The 20289-nt window shown below is 53.8% G+C and overlaps 9 protein-coding genes across 9 annotated transcripts; 2 read left to right on the top strand and 7 right to left on the bottom strand.

The window, feature by feature from the left end:
• Window positions 1-283: 283 nt before the first annotated feature.
• On the bottom strand, window positions 284-611 carry MAA_01425 (uncharacterized protein; the record flags this gene model as incomplete). Its single annotated transcript, XM_007819423.2, has 3 exons — window positions 284-367; window positions 423-553; window positions 602-611. The coding sequence occupies 3 exons, from the start codon at window positions 609-611 to the stop codon at window positions 284-286; spliced, it is 225 nt and encodes a 74-aa protein (XP_007817614.2).
• A 573-nt stretch (window positions 612-1184) lies between these two features.
• MAA_01426 (Ribosomal protein L38e) lies at window positions 1185-1752 on the top strand (the record flags this gene model as incomplete). The annotated part of the gene is made up of 4 exons (XM_007819424.1): window positions 1185-1214; window positions 1291-1324; window positions 1449-1577; window positions 1715-1752. The coding sequence occupies 4 exons, from the start codon at window positions 1185-1187 to the stop codon at window positions 1750-1752; spliced, it is 231 nt and encodes a 76-aa protein (XP_007817615.1).
• A 318-nt stretch (window positions 1753-2070) lies between these two features.
• On the bottom strand, window positions 2071-2700 carry MAA_01427 (uncharacterized protein; the record flags this gene model as incomplete). The annotated part of the gene is made up of 1 exon (XM_007819425.1): window positions 2071-2700. One exon carries the CDS (start codon window positions 2698-2700, stop codon window positions 2071-2073), a length of 630 nt encoding a protein of 209 aa, XP_007817616.1.
• Window positions 2701-4078: 1378 nt separating this feature from the next.
• On the bottom strand, window positions 4079-5611 carry MAA_01428 (uncharacterized protein; the record flags this gene model as incomplete). The annotated part of the gene is made up of 1 exon (XM_007819426.1): window positions 4079-5611. One exon carries the CDS (start codon window positions 5609-5611, stop codon window positions 4079-4081), a length of 1533 nt encoding a protein of 510 aa, XP_007817617.1.
• A 2462-nt stretch (window positions 5612-8073) lies between these two features.
• Window positions 8074-9341, bottom strand: MAA_01429 (uncharacterized protein; the record flags this gene model as incomplete). Its single annotated transcript, XM_007819427.1, has 3 exons — window positions 8074-8378; window positions 8461-9103; window positions 9168-9341. The coding sequence occupies 3 exons, from the start codon at window positions 9339-9341 to the stop codon at window positions 8074-8076; spliced, it is 1122 nt and encodes a 373-aa protein (XP_007817618.1).
• A 1914-nt stretch (window positions 9342-11255) lies between these two features.
• Window positions 11256-12552, bottom strand: MAA_01430 (Peptidase A1; the record flags this gene model as incomplete). The annotated part of the gene is made up of 2 exons (XM_007819428.1): window positions 11256-11755; window positions 11829-12552. 2 exons carry the CDS (start codon window positions 12550-12552, stop codon window positions 11256-11258), a joined length of 1224 nt encoding a protein of 407 aa, XP_007817619.1.
• Window positions 12553-15763: 3211 nt separating this feature from the next.
• Window positions 15764-17014, top strand: MAA_01431 (Arsenical-resistance protein ACR3; the record flags this gene model as incomplete). Its single annotated transcript, XM_007819429.1, has 3 exons — window positions 15764-15989; window positions 16055-16197; window positions 16268-17014. 3 exons carry the CDS (start codon window positions 15764-15766, stop codon window positions 17012-17014), a joined length of 1116 nt encoding a protein of 371 aa, XP_007817620.1.
• A 181-nt stretch (window positions 17015-17195) lies between these two features.
• Window positions 17196-18363, bottom strand: MAA_01432 (uncharacterized protein; the record flags this gene model as incomplete). Its single annotated transcript, XM_007819430.1, has 2 exons — window positions 17196-18047; window positions 18349-18363. The coding sequence occupies 2 exons, from the start codon at window positions 18361-18363 to the stop codon at window positions 17196-17198; spliced, it is 867 nt and encodes a 288-aa protein (XP_007817621.1).
• A 642-nt stretch (window positions 18364-19005) lies between these two features.
• Window positions 19006-20044, bottom strand: MAA_01433 (TBP-associated factor IIF, 28kDa; the record flags this gene model as incomplete). Its single annotated transcript, XM_007819431.1, has 2 exons — window positions 19006-19389; window positions 19454-20044. 2 exons carry the CDS (start codon window positions 20042-20044, stop codon window positions 19006-19008), a joined length of 975 nt encoding a protein of 324 aa, XP_007817622.1.
• Between the last annotated feature and the right edge of the window lie 245 nt (window positions 20045-20289).

Here is a 20289-nt window from a genome sequence, read left to right as displayed (position 1 = left end):
GGTGCGGGGGGTTCTTCATTTTGAATCACCACATGTGCAATCTTCCTGGCTTCTGACGCGTTGTGATGCGTGTATTTCATGGTGTTGGACGGGGCAAGTTACGGTTCTCTGGCTTGAGTATGGCCAGGCGCATGTGTTACTTTCACTGGGCCCTGCCTGATAAACAACTTAATTGTCACATAATGAACTAAGCTGCTTTTTACTCATTTAACAGCTAATCATAAGTCTCATCCATGAATTAAACATTGATGTAATATATATTAATACCTTTTAGCCCTGCGTGTTATTTCCTATCAATTCTCATGTTGGCCTGGATTCGTAGGAGCAACTGCTCCCTTGTATCACTCTCACTCGGGAATAGGTTCCGCTGTAGAGAAGTCAAGTATCAGTCTATATACGGCTGGGGAAATCGTGGTACTTACAGCCGCCAACCACCTCCTCATTTCCTCTCGAGTCCAAGTCTCGGGATCACCTGTTGGGTCTGGTTCTGCGGGAAACATATCGGTGCCCCATATTGTCCACACGGCGGCCGCAACAACGGCGCCCCCAAACGCTGTGCATGGTTAGTGGTACATGGTGATAAGAGATATAAATGGCTCACCAAGCACCATGTTCTAATTGCAGTTAGCGAATGTAAATAAAAAATTACACGAAATCGTACATCCCGTTCCAAAGTCCACTTCAGTCCGTACCTTTGACCTCATCGCATTGTCCAGCGGTGTTGGCATCTTGATACCGGGTAGATGGTCCTAGTCAACACTGATCTTGTGAGATCTCAACCAGCCAGGACCAAAGCGAGTCGGAATGATTGTGAAGGAAGGATATGCGCTACGGTTTTGTCAAAGGGAAAATATATATTCAGCAGGCTACTTTGGAACGGTGTCTACTTGACGTGATTCGCAGTGGTGACGACGCCCAGGCGAAAAGCTACGTGGCGCATTAATTCCATGCTCGTTGCCTCGCCATGCTTCTCAGTCGGTCCCCTGCGACAGCCACACGCCACGCTTTGGCCCCACTTTGCATGCACCCAGCCTCACGGTACGTACCCGACATTGTCCCCATTGGTCTGTGCGCGGCCCCCGCGAGAAAGCAGCGCACAAAATTAATTCTCCAAAATCCATCGATTCCGCAACTCGTGCCTTGTCAAGACTCTGTACAGACAGACCTATCGAATTACCGCCAAAATGCCTCGTGAGGTCGCCGATATCAAGAAGGTGCGTTTGCAGTTCCTCAATTGCGTCTGACGAATGTGAAAAATTTTTTGTTACATGACTAACGAGATATGTGCAGTTCATCGAGATCTGCCGTCGGAAGGACGCTTCCTGTATGTTTCTTTGCCCGTTGTTGAACGTGCACGCCCGCCCCCGTGAATTACTCGACATTACGGGATATTAGAACGCCCTATTTCCGTGTGTGGGAATTGAATTCTAACTGTCGAAACTTTGCAGCCGCGCGGATCAAGAAGAACAAGAAGTCCAACAACATCAAGTTCAAGGTCCGCTGCCAGACTCACCTGTACACCCTGGTGCTCAAGGACACCGACAAGGCCGAGAAGTTGAAGCAGAGCCTGCCTCCCAGTACGCGCCGAATTGCCCCCTCCCAGACCGTGTTTTTGTCCCGTGAACTCGTTGGGGGAAATTCCCTATCCATCGGGCGGATCGGCAACGGCAAAAATCTGACCCGGGCCACTATTTACTAACGTGCCATTTTGCAGACCTGAGCATTGCCGAGGTTGGCAAGAAGAAGAACTAAGCATGACGATGCGGTAAAGCGAGGAAATGGGCTGCCGGGAGGAAAGCGGACGGCGATGGATTAAACCAAAAAAAAGGAATCTACATGCACGAATGGGCGTCTCGGGATACCTTTGCATTTCATGTGCTCAGAATGCGCGGCACTCGAATAGAGCTAAACAAGGACGATTTTTGAAGCACACTACCAAGAACTACATGTCGAAACGGTTCCCCCCACTCCCACAGTAACAACGTGCCATGTTCTGCGCCGACTGCCAACAACGAAGTGAAGACAAACAAAAGAGGGAAGTATCACGGTATAGATCAAAAAAACTTGATCCTACACGACGTGCCTGAAGCGCCTCTGCTCACTCCCGTCCCCCAAGGCAATCAGCTTCTGCACCGTCCCCTCGGGCACCTCGTCGGTCCAAAACACAACCAGCTCCTCGTTCCCATGGCGCTTCTCCATCCTCCACCCCGCCCAGAGCTTCTGATCCCCCTCCATGAGATCCACGTCCCTCTCCTCCCTCTCGTACGCCTCCTGTAGCTTGTCCCTCTTGACCCCGGGCTCGACCGTGATCCTGGCGACGCTGAAGCTGTCCTTGTTCAGAAACGCGCGCCGCAGCTGCTCGTCCTTGCCGGCCGGGCTCAGGTGCTGCAGCAGCGCCGAGCTGCACCCGGGCTTGATGTAGTGCGCCAGCTTGGCGTTGCACATCTGGTTGTCGGTGGACCGGATCCATTCGCCGTGGTCCTCGGGCGAGTCCCACGGCGCCGTGATGAGCAGCGACGGCGGGTCGCTGTGCTCAATGTACATGCTGCTCAGGTTGCTGTTGGGCTCCAGGTTGTACGGGTGGTTGACGCGCGTCCAGCTGTCCTGGATCTCCTGCACCTCCATGAGCGCCTCGAGGAAGTCGAGCTCGTCGAAGCCGCCGCCGCGGAGGCAGATGATGGCGAACTCGGTGACGGGCATCGCGGGAAGCGCGCGCGCGTGCGGTGACTGGTGTGGTGATGTGGTATATATATATATATGCTTTGTGTCGAGTTATTTTTCTTCTTGTTTGGCCACCGGTGTTGTAGCTATGCAGTTTTGCTGCTGACGTAGGCAGTCGCCGGATGCGTATGTCGTGGCTTGCGCCTTGGATCGTGTGGAGTTTGCCTCGCGAGACAGTGCGTGGAAGGCCGGCAGCCTGGGATGGCGGGGTTCAACATGTCTTTGGATGGGAATTTGTGCCCTTTTTTAGGTGTGTAATTGCGTGTTTTGTGTGTTCGTGCGTATCGGGTTGAAATTTGCGAAATATGGGTTGCGTTGGCCGCGGGATGTATTGACTCCTGATTGACTTTGGAACAAAACACTAACTGGTATACGCACAGTTTTATGTTAACGGCCGTCATGGGATGGAAGACAAGGCCCACGCCCCACTGACTCCATATGCAATATAGCCTTGAGATTTCTGGCCCGGTGCCAATGCCGACTCTCGCCTTGTCGCTGCCGGGCGCCGGCCGGCATCTGGGCCTCCAACTTCGGCTTCAGCCCGGCCCCTGCCGCCGGCATCCGCAATAGCCGCGCAAGGCGGACCTTACTGCTACAGCCAGGGAACTTTCCCCGCCGAGAATGGCATGGTGCCAGGTATTCCAAATGCCCAGGACTTCTTTGACTTCAAACAAGCTTCTGAAGTAGCAGCAGAAGTAGCACATGCTACAGCTCGAGAGCAGAGCATTGCGTTCCGTCACTGCAGTAGCCGAGTCAAGGTGCCATTCGGTCAATTAGCTCAGCGAATTGAGAAATTGTACAGTGCAAGTTTCGAGACTGTATGCATGTATGCATGGATCCGTCAAGCTATAAAACTAGGCATGCAAGATGTGATTGCTAGTCAAGTAGTTACCTGGAGGCTACTTTCGTTAGAAAGGGGGAGTTGACATTTCCGTACTTGGGAGGCCCGTGAGGAGTGGTTCTTATCTCTCCCCTGGCTCGCTGTGGTTCATTGAATAGCAGCATCGACAGGGACAAATAAAGCCAGGCCAGTTGATTACGAAAGCCGGAAATTGAAGTGTGAAGCTACCAAAGGCAGAGGAGAGATTGCCCACCTGCACTAGCTAAAGGTCTGTCTTTTTATTCACGCACGATACTAAACCAAAGCAATGTTAAACTTGAATATACAATGCTAACGTCATAATTGGGCAGCTATGGATCGAATTGAACAGTGGACTTGGTCCTCGATTGAAGCCATCTATCGAGGGACAATAAGTAATAAACCGAAGCTTTGCCTCTGTGTAGTATACTTTACAATCGTTGTCCGAGACTGGGCCCATACATGAGCCTCGTAGACAGCTTCTGCAGATGGAATTGATCATGATTCACCCCCCCGCATCAAGTTTGGAGTTTTGATCCGAACCCCGTTTATGTACTCTATGATGTGAGAAATGCCCGCAATCTCAGAATCCCATGCGATATTTTGGATTCCCAGTGCTACCGCCGTGTCCCGCCAAGATGCCATCGAGGGCGCGTCCGGTATAAAGTACCAACTGCACTTGAATCCAAGAGCAAGCGTATCCTCCGCAACTCGGCAGGTGAAGCAGCCAACGCCACGACTAGTGGTGTCGTACAGCATCATGAACCGCAGCCTGGGCGTGAGCAGCAGCATGTAGGCGGCGTTCCGCACCAGACGGCTCAAATCGTGGGTCGGGCTGTCCCCTATGGATCCTTTTGCCGCCAAAATAAGGCTCTCCAGGTTTGGCCACAGCGTGGTACTGTTCGCCATGTAGGACTCAAGCGTGTGGCCATCGTATTCGAGAGAGAGGCTCTTGAGCTCAGAGAGCCTGTACCAAAGGATTCTGAACAACACGCCGTCGGGTTCGTAATCCCCACGCCAGTACGGGATGAGATACGTGTGCACCTGGGTAATATGCAGGTGTTGCAGTGACATGGGCAGAGAGAACAGTACGTGGACAATGTCGAGGTCAATCGGACGCTTGATCTTGCACGCCACCAGTGGCCGGAGCTGCCAGTCCAACATCCGAAGGCAGGGCAGACTCCAAATAATGGCACCTAGGGCGTCGGGGTGGAAGCGTCGAACAGTCCTGCGCAGGACAGACATGGCCGAGATGACGCTGACGCTGGGGAACCACCGCCGGCAGCCTCTCGTCGCGGACGTCCTCGTCGGCTCCATGGGCGCGCCTCCGTCATTCAAGCCGAGTTCGAAATTGAAGTCTTCTTGGGCAGCGCAGACGGGTCCTTGCCAGTCATGCTGGGACAAGGAGAAAAGCGTGGGTGTGAACTGTGTGCGGCTCAATACCCACGGGCCCGGTACGGGAATCCCATGGATGACCGGTATTCCGCCGTATCTTCGCATTCTTTCCGCCATCCTTTGCCAATAGCTCTTTGAGTCTGCGATGATTTCGAGGGCTACGCCGTGGTCCGAGACTTGGTGTCGTGCCCAAGTCTCCAAGAGGCCAAAGAGAGAGGAGATGCCGGAAAAGAGGGCCAGGTCGTCCAGCGTCTTTTGATGGCTCAGCTCGGGAGGATAAAAGGAGGCACCGGGCCCGCCGTCCCAGAGCCTCCGCATCAGCAGCAGGGCTGTTTCCTCCTCTGTGGTGGCCCGGTCGTTATGAACTCGGATCGGCGGATGTTGGGGGAGGTCGAGCACCAGGCCGACGCGCTGGAGGCATCTCCTCCGTCCTCGCTCTTGGAACGACGTCTCGAACATGCCGAGATCGCCTAGCGTGACGTCCAGGGAGCAGAACGTGTGCTGTTCGAAGAAGGCCTGCCAATCTCGGGAGACGCTTGCGTACCCAGCAAGGGGTTCGTTGTTGCTGTACGCAGTTTCCACGACGCGCGCCAAGACGTCGTCCCTAATGTGGCGAGGCAACATGTTCCAGGGCATTGTGAGGGGAGTTTGCTGCAGTGTCGGTCGAAGCGGCCGGGGATGATGGTGATGAGTGACGACATCATTTTCTTACCCAAATACACTGGATGCCTTTAAATGCTCAGGGTAATCAAACAAAGCGCGGTTGAAAATTGAATGTGCAAGAGCTGCAAAACGTACCTTCCCGCTTTACTTCTTTGATGGGAGTCTTTGAGTGCTGCGCCGCCATAATCACAACATTGAAGCCTCATGTAGTTTAAACTTGACCTATAATTAATCTGCATAACATTAATTACTATTAGGAGCTTAGATCTTAATGCCAGTGTATATCTTTGTGCATTATTGTGAACCTGCCGCTATTGGTGTTCAAGGCTGCAGGCACCTTCCAAGGTCACCTTGCCCTACACATCACCCGCACCTCAACAGCATCGACATCAACAGCATCAACAAGACTAAATTTAATAGCTTCAACGAGCCCGAATCCAGCGGCAGCTTTAATTTTCACCTGTCCGGCTCGGCGCTTTGCTTATACGTATGACAAGGGCTTGCATTGTCACCTGACCTAGTTCGGGGTATCAAAAACTACATGTGCTGGAAAAGAATCCAACATGCGGTCTTTGGCGAGCGTGGCGGGATAAAATGACGTCTGCGCATGACGTCTACAAAGTTGAATGCAAATACGCCGGCTCTGTTTGCCAAAATTTTCCGAGAAAAATTACGACGCGGTGGTGACGAGGCTCATAGTGCAGGAGCTAGTCATGTGTCAACGGGTAAAAGTACGGGGTATCTACAACCAAGAGGTATACTAGGTTTCGTTGTTAAAGCCAGTTGTGCAAGTGGCATTTCCCTCTTGCTTGGTCTAGTTCATTTGTGATGGCAAGTTGTAAATCAAGGCCGGCCACGTGCATTTGAGAGGGAAATTGCAGCGGGACAACTACAAGCTAGCCATCCCATATAAAGTTGGAAATGTAGCTAGGGAGTTTGGATGTAAATGTGGCAACTAAATACTTGCTGTATCTAGGTCAAGTGCCAAATTGTGAGCCGCCACTTGCTATCGAACCAAGTTGCTACGAGCCCCCTAGTTGATTTACTTTTCGCATCAAGACTAGATATCGCAGCGCCAAAGCCACTCACTATAAATCATGCCGAGCCCTCGATGCGTTTATTGAAGCCTTTCAGTTTCAATCAATACACCGGCTTTGATGCCGTGAGCAAGTATATTGGAAATACTGCAATGGCAATTTACTAAGTTGTTTCCCTCTAAAGTCAAATGATAATACAACCATGATACAAGTTATCGTGAAAGCACAACAAGCAATAGCAATTTACACAGCGGAAAAATGCAGTCTTCACTGATGCTGAAGGGGACATCGACTCTATCCAGACGAAACCGCCTACTCGCAATAAAAGTCACATGATACAGACATGATGCAAGCCTATTTCCAAACGACATATTAGGACTGCGGGGTCCTTTGTGTCACGGACGACAAAGCTTCTTCGTCTGAAGCATTGAAACGCTTGGCATCCTCGCACCAATCTGCCGCCAATCAAAGCCGGCAGATAACCAACGTCGCACAACGTCAACCCTACAGGGATTTCCCTGCCTTCCCCCAGCCATCTCCAACCCGGATCCCAGAGCGAGCGTGTTGTGCGACGTCACTTGACGGCTGTGAAAGGCAGCTCAGGCCGGCTCCCACCGAAGAAGCTCGTGTCTACTCCCACCGGCAGAGTGAATTGGCGAGCCTCTACGCCCAAGATGCTTGGTTTCCTGGGCGTGGTAAATTACCTCGAAGCTCCTCATTCCTACCTAGCCACGGCGTCGGGAGCGGTAACAGCACCCAAGACCGACCCCCCAATACACGTCGGATGACGGATCAAACGCCATCGACGCGTTTGTACATCAGAGCACCCCGTGTGGAGGATACTCGTGGTTGAAATATTGACTTTACAAGGTGGGCTTTTCAGAGACGCAGACGCCTTGGAAACATGTGAGTTGTGCATAAAGAGCGTCTCTCCGTACCCCAGACGCCGTCATGGCTCCCGTCGCCACACAGCACGACACGTTGAAGCGGCATCATACCCGATGCACGACCGGCAAGGATCCCATGCAAGTCGCTCCGCAAATCTCGTCATCATGTACAGTTTTCTATTTACCAAAACTCGATGCTATGCAAGTCCCGCCTCCTAAAACAAGTTTCCCGGCACCACATCTGCGGCCCTCGCATAAAACTGGGTATTTCCCCCGCGTCAAACCACGTACAATACTACTAGCATGACCGTAAAAAAACGACAAGACGTAAATGTAAATAAATTATGCGCCATTGTTTCCCATTGAAGCTGTGTAATAATTCGACTTTGCCGCCCGTTCCCCATATACCAAAAACAGCACTAACAAACGTAAAAAGCTCTGAACTGGTTTCAGATGGCACAAATGGCCCCCCTTATGGGGTCCTCTCATGGGGTTTCATTAGGAGTTGACCTTACGACTGGTCTATCTTGTGTGAGCTGGGATATGGCGAGGGCGCCTTGCTGCCGGTGTCGGGGCGGTAGAGCTCGAGCTCATCTTCTCGGCTTTTGAAAGGATCAGACGGACGACTGTTCCTCGAGGCTCTCGAGATTCCCGAGTTGTGCGGGTAACTGCCGCTGCCGTAATTTGCATAAGCACTGCTGATGGGCGGCTTGCCCAGGATGTAGTCGTAGACGGGCTTGATGGGGGGCACACTGCCGCAGACGATGATGACAAATAGCTCGGATGCAGACCAGACGTAGAGTTCATATGTCTCCCCTGTTTTTGCGTGTGAGCAGAAAATAATCACGGGCGCCCGCAAGGTCGTGAAGTCCGGGGGCGTAGCAGAAGAAGAACATACATGTAATATCAGATCGTCCGCTCAAGGATGTCAGGTACTTGGTCTTGACCGTCGCAAAGATGGCGGCGGTAAAGGAAAGTCCCAAGAGCGCACATAGGCCGATTTTCTTCCTCCATGACAGCTTCAGGTTGTACATAAACGTCACCGGCAGCACGGCCAAAACGACGTCGGTGAGGATATTCCAGCCTAAAGAAAAGGATGGGTTAACCTCTTGCGACAGGGGCATCTGAGCAGGATACAATGAAATTGACGTACTGGAGAGGAAGATGGCAAAGTCGGTCTGGACCGCAGGCGGCCAGCACTTTGCTTTCCCTTGCGCTATCAGGGCCGGATTCCAGAGGGCCTCGACGGGAGAGCACTGGGCAAAGGTGAAGATGATGTTGATGACGGTAATGACAAAGACCGAGCTGATGGCGAAGATGACGAGGCGCTTGCGCCAGTGTGCTGTCTCCCAGACGACCCGTAGCAGCAGGAGACCGACGGAGATCTTGCCCGTGGCAAATCCCATAATGACAAAGGGTTGTGACACCCAGCTCCATTTCCCGGCCTGCAGCCTCTGCTCCGGCGAGAGATAGAACAGATGCCGCATGCCGCCGATGCCAATCAGCCTGGTGAGAATAGCGGCATATGCGACGTAGAGCGCCTACAAGTGGCTGTTGGCAAATTGTTCTCGTCGACAAGGGGCAAAGCCATGGCTGGAAACTTACAAGAGTGAAGAGCATGGTCCAGTCGTCCCATCCTAACGATTTCCGCATCCGTCTTCCCAATATCCGCAGGGCAACAATGACGATGGCAATACTGGCCGTGACCCAGAGCAGAATCAAAGCTGAAGGACCGCGGTCGACATCGCCGCCTGCAGGTTCCTGATTATTCGTGGACATGACGGCATGAAATGGCGCTCGATTAAGACCAAGTATGAGAGTCGGAAGACCCAGGGGGGAACTTTGCCCGTATGAGGCGAAACTGGCAGGCTTTACACTTGCAACGGCATGACCACCCTTTGATCTCTTGTTCCTTTTTTTTTTTTGCGATTCCTTGTTGAAGCTTGAACGACGGGAAGGTTTGCGGAAATAGAGACGTAAACCTGGCGAGGACAAGCAGGGTTCATATGATATGGTGCAGGCTCTTGGAGGTAAGGATGAAGAACAGGGCCGGCAGAATAGCCTAGAGAGGACTAGACAACGGTTTCTTCATGGCACACGAGATTCCCCATTCAACTATCACGTAGTGTGTGTTGATCTCAGAGTTTGGCGGTGGGTCGGCAGTCGATACCCAATCAGTCAAGCCATGGTCCTGGCGTTGCCGGTATCGATTCCAGGGGCGCTCTGCGCGGCGAGGTGCGCAGAGTCTGCGAGAGATGAGCCAGGTGCTGGGCATCGTGGTGGATGGTTCAGACCCATGTACGCACAGACGAAGACGCTTTGAGGCCGAGACCACCACGCCACGAGCAGCCGAGGAGGGCGGTCGAGCGTTGCCCACGTACCGAGTGCGAGTTATCAGAAATCAGATCACCCTAGCGTATCCGGGGGAGAGCTTCCGGGTTTGCGTGGGTGTAGGCGTGCTTGGCGGTGGCCCTTGGGATCGAGGGGCGAGTGCCGACGGCATCATCTTCGGGACGTGGGATTGATTTTTTATACACGGGCAACATCTGGTCTTGGATTGACATGGTGTTGTGTTCAATGTCTGGTTCTCTTGCTCCTTCCCAAGGTGGCGGGTTGGACGGGCAAAAACGTGGTCGTCAGGTGACTCGGGTCCCCAGGCGTCAATTTGTTCCCAACTTCGCAGCCACAGGTCTCGCACGACGCCAACCGAAACCACTGCAGTCCTGAAATAGACGATCTTGTCGCAAAGCGGGTGTTGGCTCGTCGGCTGCAACGACGTTTCCACGCGACACTAGTTCTGGCCACGGCTAGGATGGAGAGTCCAAGTGGGCTAAGTGGCGTCTCTGCTGCGAGCCGCGCCATAGACGACGACCAGGCTCTCGCGCAGGCCCACGGCGGAATATGACATGTATCTGACTGTCCGCCTGGTGAGGCCTAGCTTGCCTCCCGCTTTGAAGGTGCGATGCCTCTTTGACGCTTGGTAGCTAGGGGCTGTTCCGTCGCGGCCGGAGGGCCATCGAGTCTTGAGAGCCATCGCCATCATCACAACCGACCGCGTCGGGCTAAATGCCAAAATTTTCCCACGTCGGTCCGAACAATCGCGAGACATTGCCGTGCGCGAGCTTTGGGTTCGTTAGTCGCAACGGCACCCCGAGTAGCTCAACGCCTCTTCCGACACAAACATGTCCAGCCCATAATCTTCCGGCTGCTAACTGATGTCCATCTTTTCAAAATAACCTTCAAGCCACAGCCTCGCGCCATGAGCTGACGACATACCCTACCCGTGAGACATGGCTGATTCATCCATGTCTACATGCGACGGCCTTTGTCTTTGGCCATACGAAGGCGCCGGGCATGCAATTCGGAACCGTCAGTTGGAATAGTACGCCATCGCTCACGATTCCCTGGCCCATGGCGTCGGGAAATTTCAACCGAGCTCTCATTCAGCCACTATTGCCATCGTTCGACATGGGCAAAGCGTACAACCACTCCACGTGACAAGCGGCATGGGAAACATCATGAACAAGATGGCCGACGAGGCATGTATTCGATGCTAGCGCTATATACCTCTACTAATAGATTCTTGATAGTTTGGAAACTAAACATTGCAACCAAGCTTGTACATGGCGGTATAGACACATGTATTTGCATGTCCAAGTACCATATATACATATCGCTTGCAACATACATCTCCTACAACGCCTTGGCAGCCCATCCAAGGCGATTGTTTCCACCGTCAAAAACAACAAAGGCAGACTTGAGCGCAACGTCGCCAAAGATGTTGATCCCGATGCCCGAGCTGCTCTGCAGGCCCCCGAAGCACGTCCTCCCAGTGCTATCGGTAGGCGCATAGTTGAGGTACGCCCCCGGGACGGTGACAGTGGCGCCGGAAACGCCAAACGAAAAGCTAGGCAGGCTCTGGCTGCAGGCAAACGTGTAGCCGCCCTGCGAGCTGTCGTACCTGGCGCCGCTGACCTTGGCGTAGTACGCGCTGACGATGCTACTGGGGAGCAAGAGCAGCGTGGTGCCGGTGTCGGCAATGCCCGACGTCGACGCCGTGTTCAGGCTGCCGCCGCCCACGGCGTAGCCCCTTGACGTGAAGCCCCAGAAGCCCTGGCTGCTGTCGACGGGCGTATACGCAATGGACCCGGTGTAGGCGGTGCTGTCGATGTAACCAAAGTTGTATTTGCCGTCTACGAGCACGCAGTTAGCAGATCATGTCGGTTGCTTTTGCTCGAAAAAAACAGGGAAGGGGGGGGCGGTTACCGGCTCCGTGCTTCAAGTCGGCAGTAAAGAGAGCAGAATCCAAAGCGGGCTTTGCATTGTCGAAAAAGGTCTTTTGCTTGGTGGGCTTGACCGTGTTGATGGAGCTAAAGGCCAGCCCGAGAAGCCCAGACGAGGCCGCGTCCTGCGAGAACTGGGAAGACACCTGCTTGGCGGCCTCGACGGCCTGGGCATTCACCGTCAAGCCACCGACGGTGACGGCGTCGGTGTAGACGACGCCACTGGAGCTGCTGCCGTCGCCGTACGTGATGCTCCAGGTAGATCCGCTGAGAGACTGAGCGGTCGAGCTCTTGCTTGGGTTGTACAACGTCTGGCCATTGACCTGCGAGGAAGGGGTCAAGCTGCTGAAGACCCAGAGATCGCTGGAGCCTGTATCAAAGTCCAGGTTTAGAGTCTGGGCGGGTGTGCCGATTTGCACGGGGGCCAAGTACTCGATGTCATATTGCTGGGGAGAGTTGGGATCCGAGCCCGTGGTCCTCTTGCTGTTCTGGCGGCTGAGGGCGTTGGCCACGTCGACGGGGACAGGCTTGCCAAACTTCCTGTAGGCCTTGGCCAGGGCCGCAGGGCCGTTGCGTGTGAAGTTTGCGTTGTGCTTTGCCGTGACGGAAACGTTTCCAGCAGGCGTGGAAGAAGGGGTTGTGGGAAGCGCAGTGGCGAGGCTGCTTGCCACGACGAGGGAGACGAGGAATGAACCAAAGGTCTGCATGGTTTCGAACGAGTTTGGTTTTTTCAAAAGCGTATCAGAGGATTTATTTTCTATCTGTGATACCGGGAATCAAATCAACAACTCGTGGCCATTGCCCCTGCGTATTTATACTTGATTCTGATAGTACACTGCGGCCCTCTTATCCAATACGACGCACCGCTTTTGCCGATGACGGCTCCCGCGAAGTCGTCACGAGAGCTCGACGATACAGGAAGTTGGGAAATGAAGCAACTTTCCGCCCGGTTTGTTGGGAAAAAAGTTCCCGAAAGAAGCTTTGCACAGAGGGTTGTGATGCTGGGGATGAGTTACACCATCACATAAACTTCACGCGCGAACTGACGACAACTTCCTAGTTGGGAAGGTGAAAGTCCAACCTCGGCCGAAACGGACTAAGCAACTCCTCCACGTACAGCCTGGGCTTGCAGAGCTGATGCCGCACTATCCGGATACAATAGAGCAGAGGGCTGGTATTACGACAGATTGCCGGTAGATGAGGTTATATTTAAACAATTGGGGGGGCGGGGGACGCATCGTGGTGGACTTTTTGTGAGTGGTGCGTCGGTCGCCTATTTGGATTTGATCAGCAGACGTCCTCGACGATATACGCCGTACTACCTCTGGAGATGACTTACCTGCATGCGGTAAACACGACTCTATATTCGTCCATCTGTCCATATACCTCCTGCCATTGAAACTCATTTACTTTGTGCTGGTCGGTTGCCGCAACAGAGCAACACCAGACGCGGTAGCCGCAGAACCGTCGAGGTACTCAAATATGCGACCCTTAGAAACAACAATTGCACTGCCGGATCCGAACCCCAAGCCAAGAGTCCCTTGGGGCTGATAGATCTCTTGGCCTCTCACCCAATGACATGCTGCTGCCGCCATTCCCTAAAAGGCAACTTTATCTCTTCAGTTCGTCCAAGAAAAGGGATCGACACCCGGCGGCTGATTGCCAATTACTCAAACTAGAAGCTGGTCGGAAGTGAGATTGCCGAAGGCCAGGGACCCTCGGTGCAAAAGGCTGCGTGACGCGGCAATCGCAAGACTGGGATTGGATGCCGTCAACTTAAAAAAGAAGCCCGTTTGTTCTTTTATCTGGGGTAAGCGACCCTTCCCAGAAAACAGGTTGGTTAGAGTTTTTTCTTCTTTTTGCCTTGGTTCCCAAATGGGGTCTGGAACGCCCGTTGTACAAGCCACACTGTTCTTAGACTGCTCGAGCCTGATAGCACACGACTTTTTCAGCTCTGGCGTTTTTCTTTCTGGTCAACGGCCCAAGTGGGCTTATGGCTTTATCCGACCATGAAAATGCCCGTGCTCCCTTTGCAAGTTTTTGCAAAGCGTGTATAGTGCTAGCGGTAATCGAGGTTTCGCCAGCAATAACTTACATAATGGGGAGCTACTGAAGTTTCGCTAGTTCACAAGCCTCCTATCTTTTCGGCTTACACGGCTGAGGACTACTGAAACTTTTCATCGCGGTTGTTCAAACGCCACCCGTGGAATCTCTTGTTGCGGAAGATGCCGACTATTGGCCGCGCAAGGCCGTTGTGCTACTGACCTGCCTAGGCCGGCTACCATATCTGCCCAAGGTTTGGTGTAACCGCGAAAAGGCTCCCTCGGGTGTTCCCTCCTCCGCGTATGACAACGTGTTGATTCTTCCAGGGAGCACAAGCACGGCATGTTCTCTGCGTCTTATGCCCAGCCAAGGAATCAATCGCTGGCCCATGCCCGCACACCATACCTATCGACGGGCAAGATGGCGATGTGACACATGACTGGCAGAGGGGCGGGCGTGAGAGCCAAGCATGGAGGGATATGCGGAGCTGCTGCATCTCTCTTCCTTGATGGCAGTCCTTTGTAGTCTGTCGTTGATATCCATGCCACGGAACAAGCTGCTCATCATCCTCCCAGATCCGGCAGCTTTCTTGGCTCGAAAATGCGAAGCTGCCCGCCCGTTGGAAACGGGTTCCTGTGCTTGTTGCCCTTGGGCCCCGTCGTTCCCAGCCGGCTCCTGAAGTCGCCGTGCTTGAAGTAGGCGTTGCACCTCATTGCACGCATGTAGCACCATTCATCCAAAACCTAATTTCCCAAGCATAAATAAACACACAAACCAGCGCTTCTAGTTCCGGAACGTCCCTGCAAGTGGTTAATATCCAGCAGTGTTGATTTTCTTTTATTTTTCAACCTATTCCAATATTCGTGCCAGCACGACATCACGAAGGGCCCAGTTGTACAACACCGCGTGCCTCATCGCACGTACCCAAACTCAAGGACCGTCACATCTGCATCTATTCTATCAAAGATATAAAGATTGTATTCATCCACAGCACATCACTCAAAAGTCCCGGCATATCGCGGACACTTGGCCAGTAGCATCACATGCCCGCTTATCAAATACACGCCAACACAGCAAGGCATAATATGCCACGGCGCGATATCCAGGTCCCTTGCGCGAACACCTTTGGCCTCGGCAGCCAAGACGATGCCCAAGTGTATTTCTTCCCAGGGCGACCATGCAGGACAACAGATGTCCCCTCCCTCGCCTCCAAGTCGCACCCTGGGTATCCCAAACTCCCCAGCTGTTGCACAAATTTAAAAGACTCCCGCTACCCGTCGTATCACGGCCTCAACAAGCACAGCACGACATGTGCAGTCAAATCACTCTAAACAAATAAATCAAGTTTAAAATCTACCCCTCTTGCTGTCAAAATGCAATGTCTGGTATCAACTATCAAACTAGTCCAAAGGCCAAGTACCCCAAATCACACACCTGTGCCCATCACTCTTCCCCAGCACCAGCTCCCAGACACCCATGCACATGAACCGTCCATCAATGCAAATTCCAACCCATCTCTCCAGTGTCCAGCTCGCTCCAATATTCCTGCAAATTGCAACCCTACTCTCCGGACGGTCCCAATTCTATGTCATCCCCAACACCGAGACTCACTCCCCGCCTCTGATTGGCCACCCTTGTCTGTCACAAGCTCACTGTCATTGGCCCACGTCGAAAAAAAAAAGCCCATAGGCAATGACCAACTACACTGTTACCAGCATCACACGGTTAAAGGAAAACAAAATTTGATGTTACGCCAAGATACATATAAAAAAGCCGTAGCATATTTTTCATTTCCTTCTTTTCAAAATTCTCCATGTCCATAAACTACTCTCCCCACAAGATCTAATTTCGCCAAAAAAAACAAAGAAAGAAAGAATGGCCGAGCCCACGCCCAACGACACCAAGCAACACGACACGGAGAAACAATCCCCGGCATGCGCGCAAAAGACATCGGCCTTCAAGTCCCTCGGCTGGCTGGACAAGTTCCTCGCCATATGGATCCTTCTCGCCATGCTCGTCGGCATACTGCTGGGGAACTTTGTGCCCAGCACCGAGAGGGTTCTCCAGCAGGGACACTGGGTCGGGGTGTCGATACCAATCGGTACGTCGGACAAGATGACTACTACACGCCGTCTGGTGCCATGCGCTTCTGACACCAAGCTTTAGCAATCGGGCTGTTGGTCATGATGTACCCCATCCTGTGTAATGTGCGGTACGAAACGCTGCACAGGATTCTGGGGCAAAAGGCCCTCTGGATGCAGGTCCTCTTCAGCATCGTCTTCAACTGGATCGTCGCACCGTTCTTCATGGTACATGGTTTTGCCCCCCTCCCCCCGTACACTCATCGGTAGGCGGCTTCGGGCTAACAATGAATGCAAGCTCGGCCTGGCATGGGCTTTTCTTCCCGACGAACCAAATCTCCGCAATGGCCTCATTCTCGTCGGTCTTGGCCGCTGTATTGCCATGGTGCTTATATGGAATGGCCTTGCGGGTGGCGACGCCGAGTACTGCGCCATCTTGGTCGCCATCAATTCCATGCTGCAGATGGTCCTGTTCGCGCCCATGGCTGTGTTCTTTATCCGTGTCATTGGACGCCCGGACAGTGACGACGTGGCCGTACAATACTCTGTCGTCGCAACGAGCGTGGGCGTGTTTCTGGGCATCCCTCTCGGCGCGGCAATCGTCACCCGCCTTGCCTTGCGGCATCTAGCCGGCGAGAAGTGGTACAACGACATCTTTATGAAGTACCTGTCGCCATGGTCCCTGATCGGGCTGCTGTACACGATTATTGTGTTGTTTGCTGCACAGGGAAAGCATGTCGTGCGGCAGATTGTGAGTGTTGTGCGTGTGGCCGCTCCGCTGGTAGTGTATTTCCTCGTCATTTTCTTTGTTACGCTATGGGTGACGAGGAGATTGGGGTATGGCTACCGCATTGGATGCACGCAGAGTTTCACGGCTGCCAGCAACAACTTCGAGCTAGCCATCGCGGTGGCGGTTGCAACCTTTGGGGCGGATAGTGAGCAGGCGTTGGCGGCGACGGTTGGGCCTCTGATCGAGGTTCCTGTCTTGGTTGGGCTAGTGTATTTCGTGAGATGGATTGGACGGCGGTGGAAATGGGAGGAGTAAGCCAAGACCAAGCACTGTTTGCAGCTCGTCCGTTGATACTGCCAGCCATTGTTGTAGACGGCGCAGAATAGAGTCGATGCTTCCCCTCATGGGAGCAGCCACTTTTGAATGCCAGAGCCCAGGAAAATAAACCCTTGCGCGGATTTGTCGGAGAAATATTTTCGTGACAGCAGAGAGGGCCTCATGAAAAGTTGCCGCGTCCTTCGCCCTCCAAAATCTGAAACAGCATAGTGTTCTTCACCAGACACTCTTGCTGGCCACGACAGCCCAGGCGCGCCTTTGCAGCACCCATATCCCCATGCCCCTGCATCTCAGCAATGATGGCGGCAGCCGCACTACACGACATTTCCATGGGCGATGAAAAGCCCGGCACCAAGCCAGCGGCGTCGGGCGAAGATGTGGGCGTGACAGCCCGCGTGCTGGTCTCAACAGTCGAGGGGCTCGGCGCCTCGGACGCCGCAGTGGTGCATCGTGTTTTCCCCTCACAGCAAGAATTCTGCTGGAGCGTTGCCGACGCCAGCACATCCAGTGGTGTGTGCTGGCGGGAAGCCGCTGAGCTGTGGCTAGAGCTGGACATGGGCCCCGTGTGTCCGCCGAGAGCAAAGGCGTGCTGGTGGTTTCCAGGCATAGACTGCGGGTGCATGTGCGGATTGGGCTTGCCGCTGCTCACGTCTTGCTGCGGTACAGCCTTGACACCTCTCGATGATTCATCATCCCTCTGGTCATGATGAATAGGCCGCATGCTAACGCTTGACAGGGCCTCGGCAGCCTCTCGGTCCTGGCACGCGGCCAAGAAGTCATCAACGTCGCCCTCGCTGACGCCCAGGCTTGCGAGCATCATCTTTAGCCTTGCGTTCTCGACGGCCACGGTGCGGGCGGCCTGCTGCATCTCCAGCGTGGCCTCGACGCCCCGTCGCTCATACTCTTGCACCTTGCGCTCGAGGTTTTCCACATACTCCTTTCGGCGGGCACGGGAGCGGCGCTGATTGTCGCGAATGCGGATTGCGGATGCGGACTGGTCTTGTTGCTGTGCCTGGGAGTCGGTACATTGTCAGCTCGTGGTCTACGGCGTTGCCATTGCAAGTCGATCAAGAGCAAACACAGGGAAGGCTGAGAGCCGCATCGGGTTAAGAGCCGTCAATTGCAAGCAGCAATGGCAATGGATGGCATTGCTATTGCAATTGAACTTGGCGTCTTCGCATCTGGTCGTGACTTGTCACCCCAGTGTCACCAAACACTGGGCGCGCAGAAATTCACCAAACCCTGCCAGCAAGCAAGCATCTTGACTCTGCGTAAAGAGCGGGGGGGAATAATAAAACCACGCGGAGTCATACCTTTACGTTTGCCATTGTGTGTTCAACACCTGCCAGCAATGCAGCGTCTGTACGGTACGGTATCACTGTGGTGTTTTGGACCAAGCCTGGAAGCAAAGAGACAAAATTCTGACTTGCATGGCGAGTGGAGTGTCAGGGTCCCTTGTGTGTCTTCGTGTCTCGCTCCGTTCTTGAGTTGCTTGTCTCGTCGCTTGATGGACGGTGGACGGTGGAGGCGTAAGTGGAGCCGTGGCCATGGCATTGCTGCTGGTTGACTGGCAAACGGGCGGCGGGGTCGGGCCTGCGCCGTCTTACTGGCTGCTTAAATAGTTACAAGTGCACATCATTCTGCTCCAGCCATTCAGCTCCGCTCAGCTCATTGTTTGGTCATCACATTTCACTTTTTTTCTTCATCCCCACTGGTCGGCGGGGACTCGGTGACAAACACAGACGATGCACACACAAGCTTGTGCACCAACCAGTGCGCGTCGACGGCTACCATGGCCAATGTACCGAGTACACTGCATTTTACCAGCACGTTGGCTGCCTTTAAAAAATGTATTCCATTCTATGAATACGGGTATCATTTTACATAAACGCCTTGCCCAATTCAACCCCATCTGCCGCGTAGACCCCCTACTCCCTCTAGTATCGAGTCTGCCGATCCCTGGAATCCAATCATTTAAACAATCGCTTTCTTGTCCTTGTCGAGAATCTCTCCACGCCGCTGCCCTGTTGCGCGTGCCACAGCTGCTGCACTCCCACACCTCGGCTCTCCCCGGTCAGCTTGTACCGTCGCCATGCCTCCCGCAGGTGGTCAGGTCGCATCGGGCCGCGCTTGACCTCGGACTGCTCTGCCTCCTCTGCCTCGTCGTCCTTGTCCGCATCGTCTGTTGACGGCGGCGGCGTTGGCAGGTCCGTCTGCTTCTCACCAGCAGAAATCCATTCGCCTTGGACGTTTCGGGCTGCCTCAATAATCTCACCGGCAAACAGCTTGGCAACTGCCTTGACAGCTGTGCTGACCATCTGCGGCACCGACTGTGAGACCGTCGCATTGACTACCTGAGCTGCGAGTTAGCATAGACATCATGATAGCAAAACAGCCCGGTTGCAGGGGCTTCCTTACCCTCTTGACGACTGCATCTGACAGCTTTGCCGCTCGCCATAGCTCGTATCGGTTGTATTGCTCGCTGTCAAAGGCCTCCACCAGCATGGCTCTCAGCCGGATTTCTTCCTGTTTCTGTTCCTGAGTGCGCGCACCAGAGTCTTCCAGCGCCATTTCCCCATTCTCGTCGTCATCGTCATCATCTTCGGCCTCCTTGTCCCCGCCCTGTCCGCTCACGTTGGTGGGCGCTTTGCCACCAACTAGACTCGGCGTGCCTTCAACCTCTTCGCCCTTTGCATTTTTGGACTTGCGTCCTCTCTTCTTCTTGGTGGCCCCGCTGGTGGTTGTGCTGACGGCACTGCCACTCACAATAGACGTAGCATCAACGGATGGGGATCGCGCGTACGGTGATCCGGCTTCAGGGGGGAAAGAAGTCTGCCGTAGGGGATGGGCAGGCGCTGAAGACTGGGACAGGTTGGAGGCCTTTCGGCGCTTGATGGGAGGAGCATTGACATCGAGAGCAGACGATCGCTTCTTGTTGGGAAGCTGTGCCGGCGATGGATTCGGCGGCGACGTGGCCAAGGGCGACGTGGCGTAGGGCGGCGAAGCCATGGTCAAGTAGAGTGGCTAAATCGTAGCCTCATGAGCGTGCTACTTGACTCCAAGAGACCACCCGTGTGCGGAGGAATATGGCGGAAGAGCTCGCAGAGAGACGAGATGCAACTTCGCTGAGTTGATGCTAATGTACGCGCTTGTTATCCGTGGCACCAGCTCCAAAGGGGGGCGCCTGCACGTGATCATATCATGCTTGTGCCGCAAGCCTTCATGTCTGGTCCACCCTGTATTCTGCGCCCAGC

This window comes from Metarhizium robertsii (genome assembly GCF_000187425.2).
Source record: "Metarhizium robertsii ARSEF 23 chromosome Unknown MAA_Scf_9, whole genome shotgun sequence".
Taxonomy (NCBI): domain Eukaryota; kingdom Fungi; phylum Ascomycota; class Sordariomycetes; order Hypocreales; family Clavicipitaceae; genus Metarhizium; species Metarhizium robertsii.
This window is presented reverse-complemented; position numbering and strand designations above follow the sequence as displayed.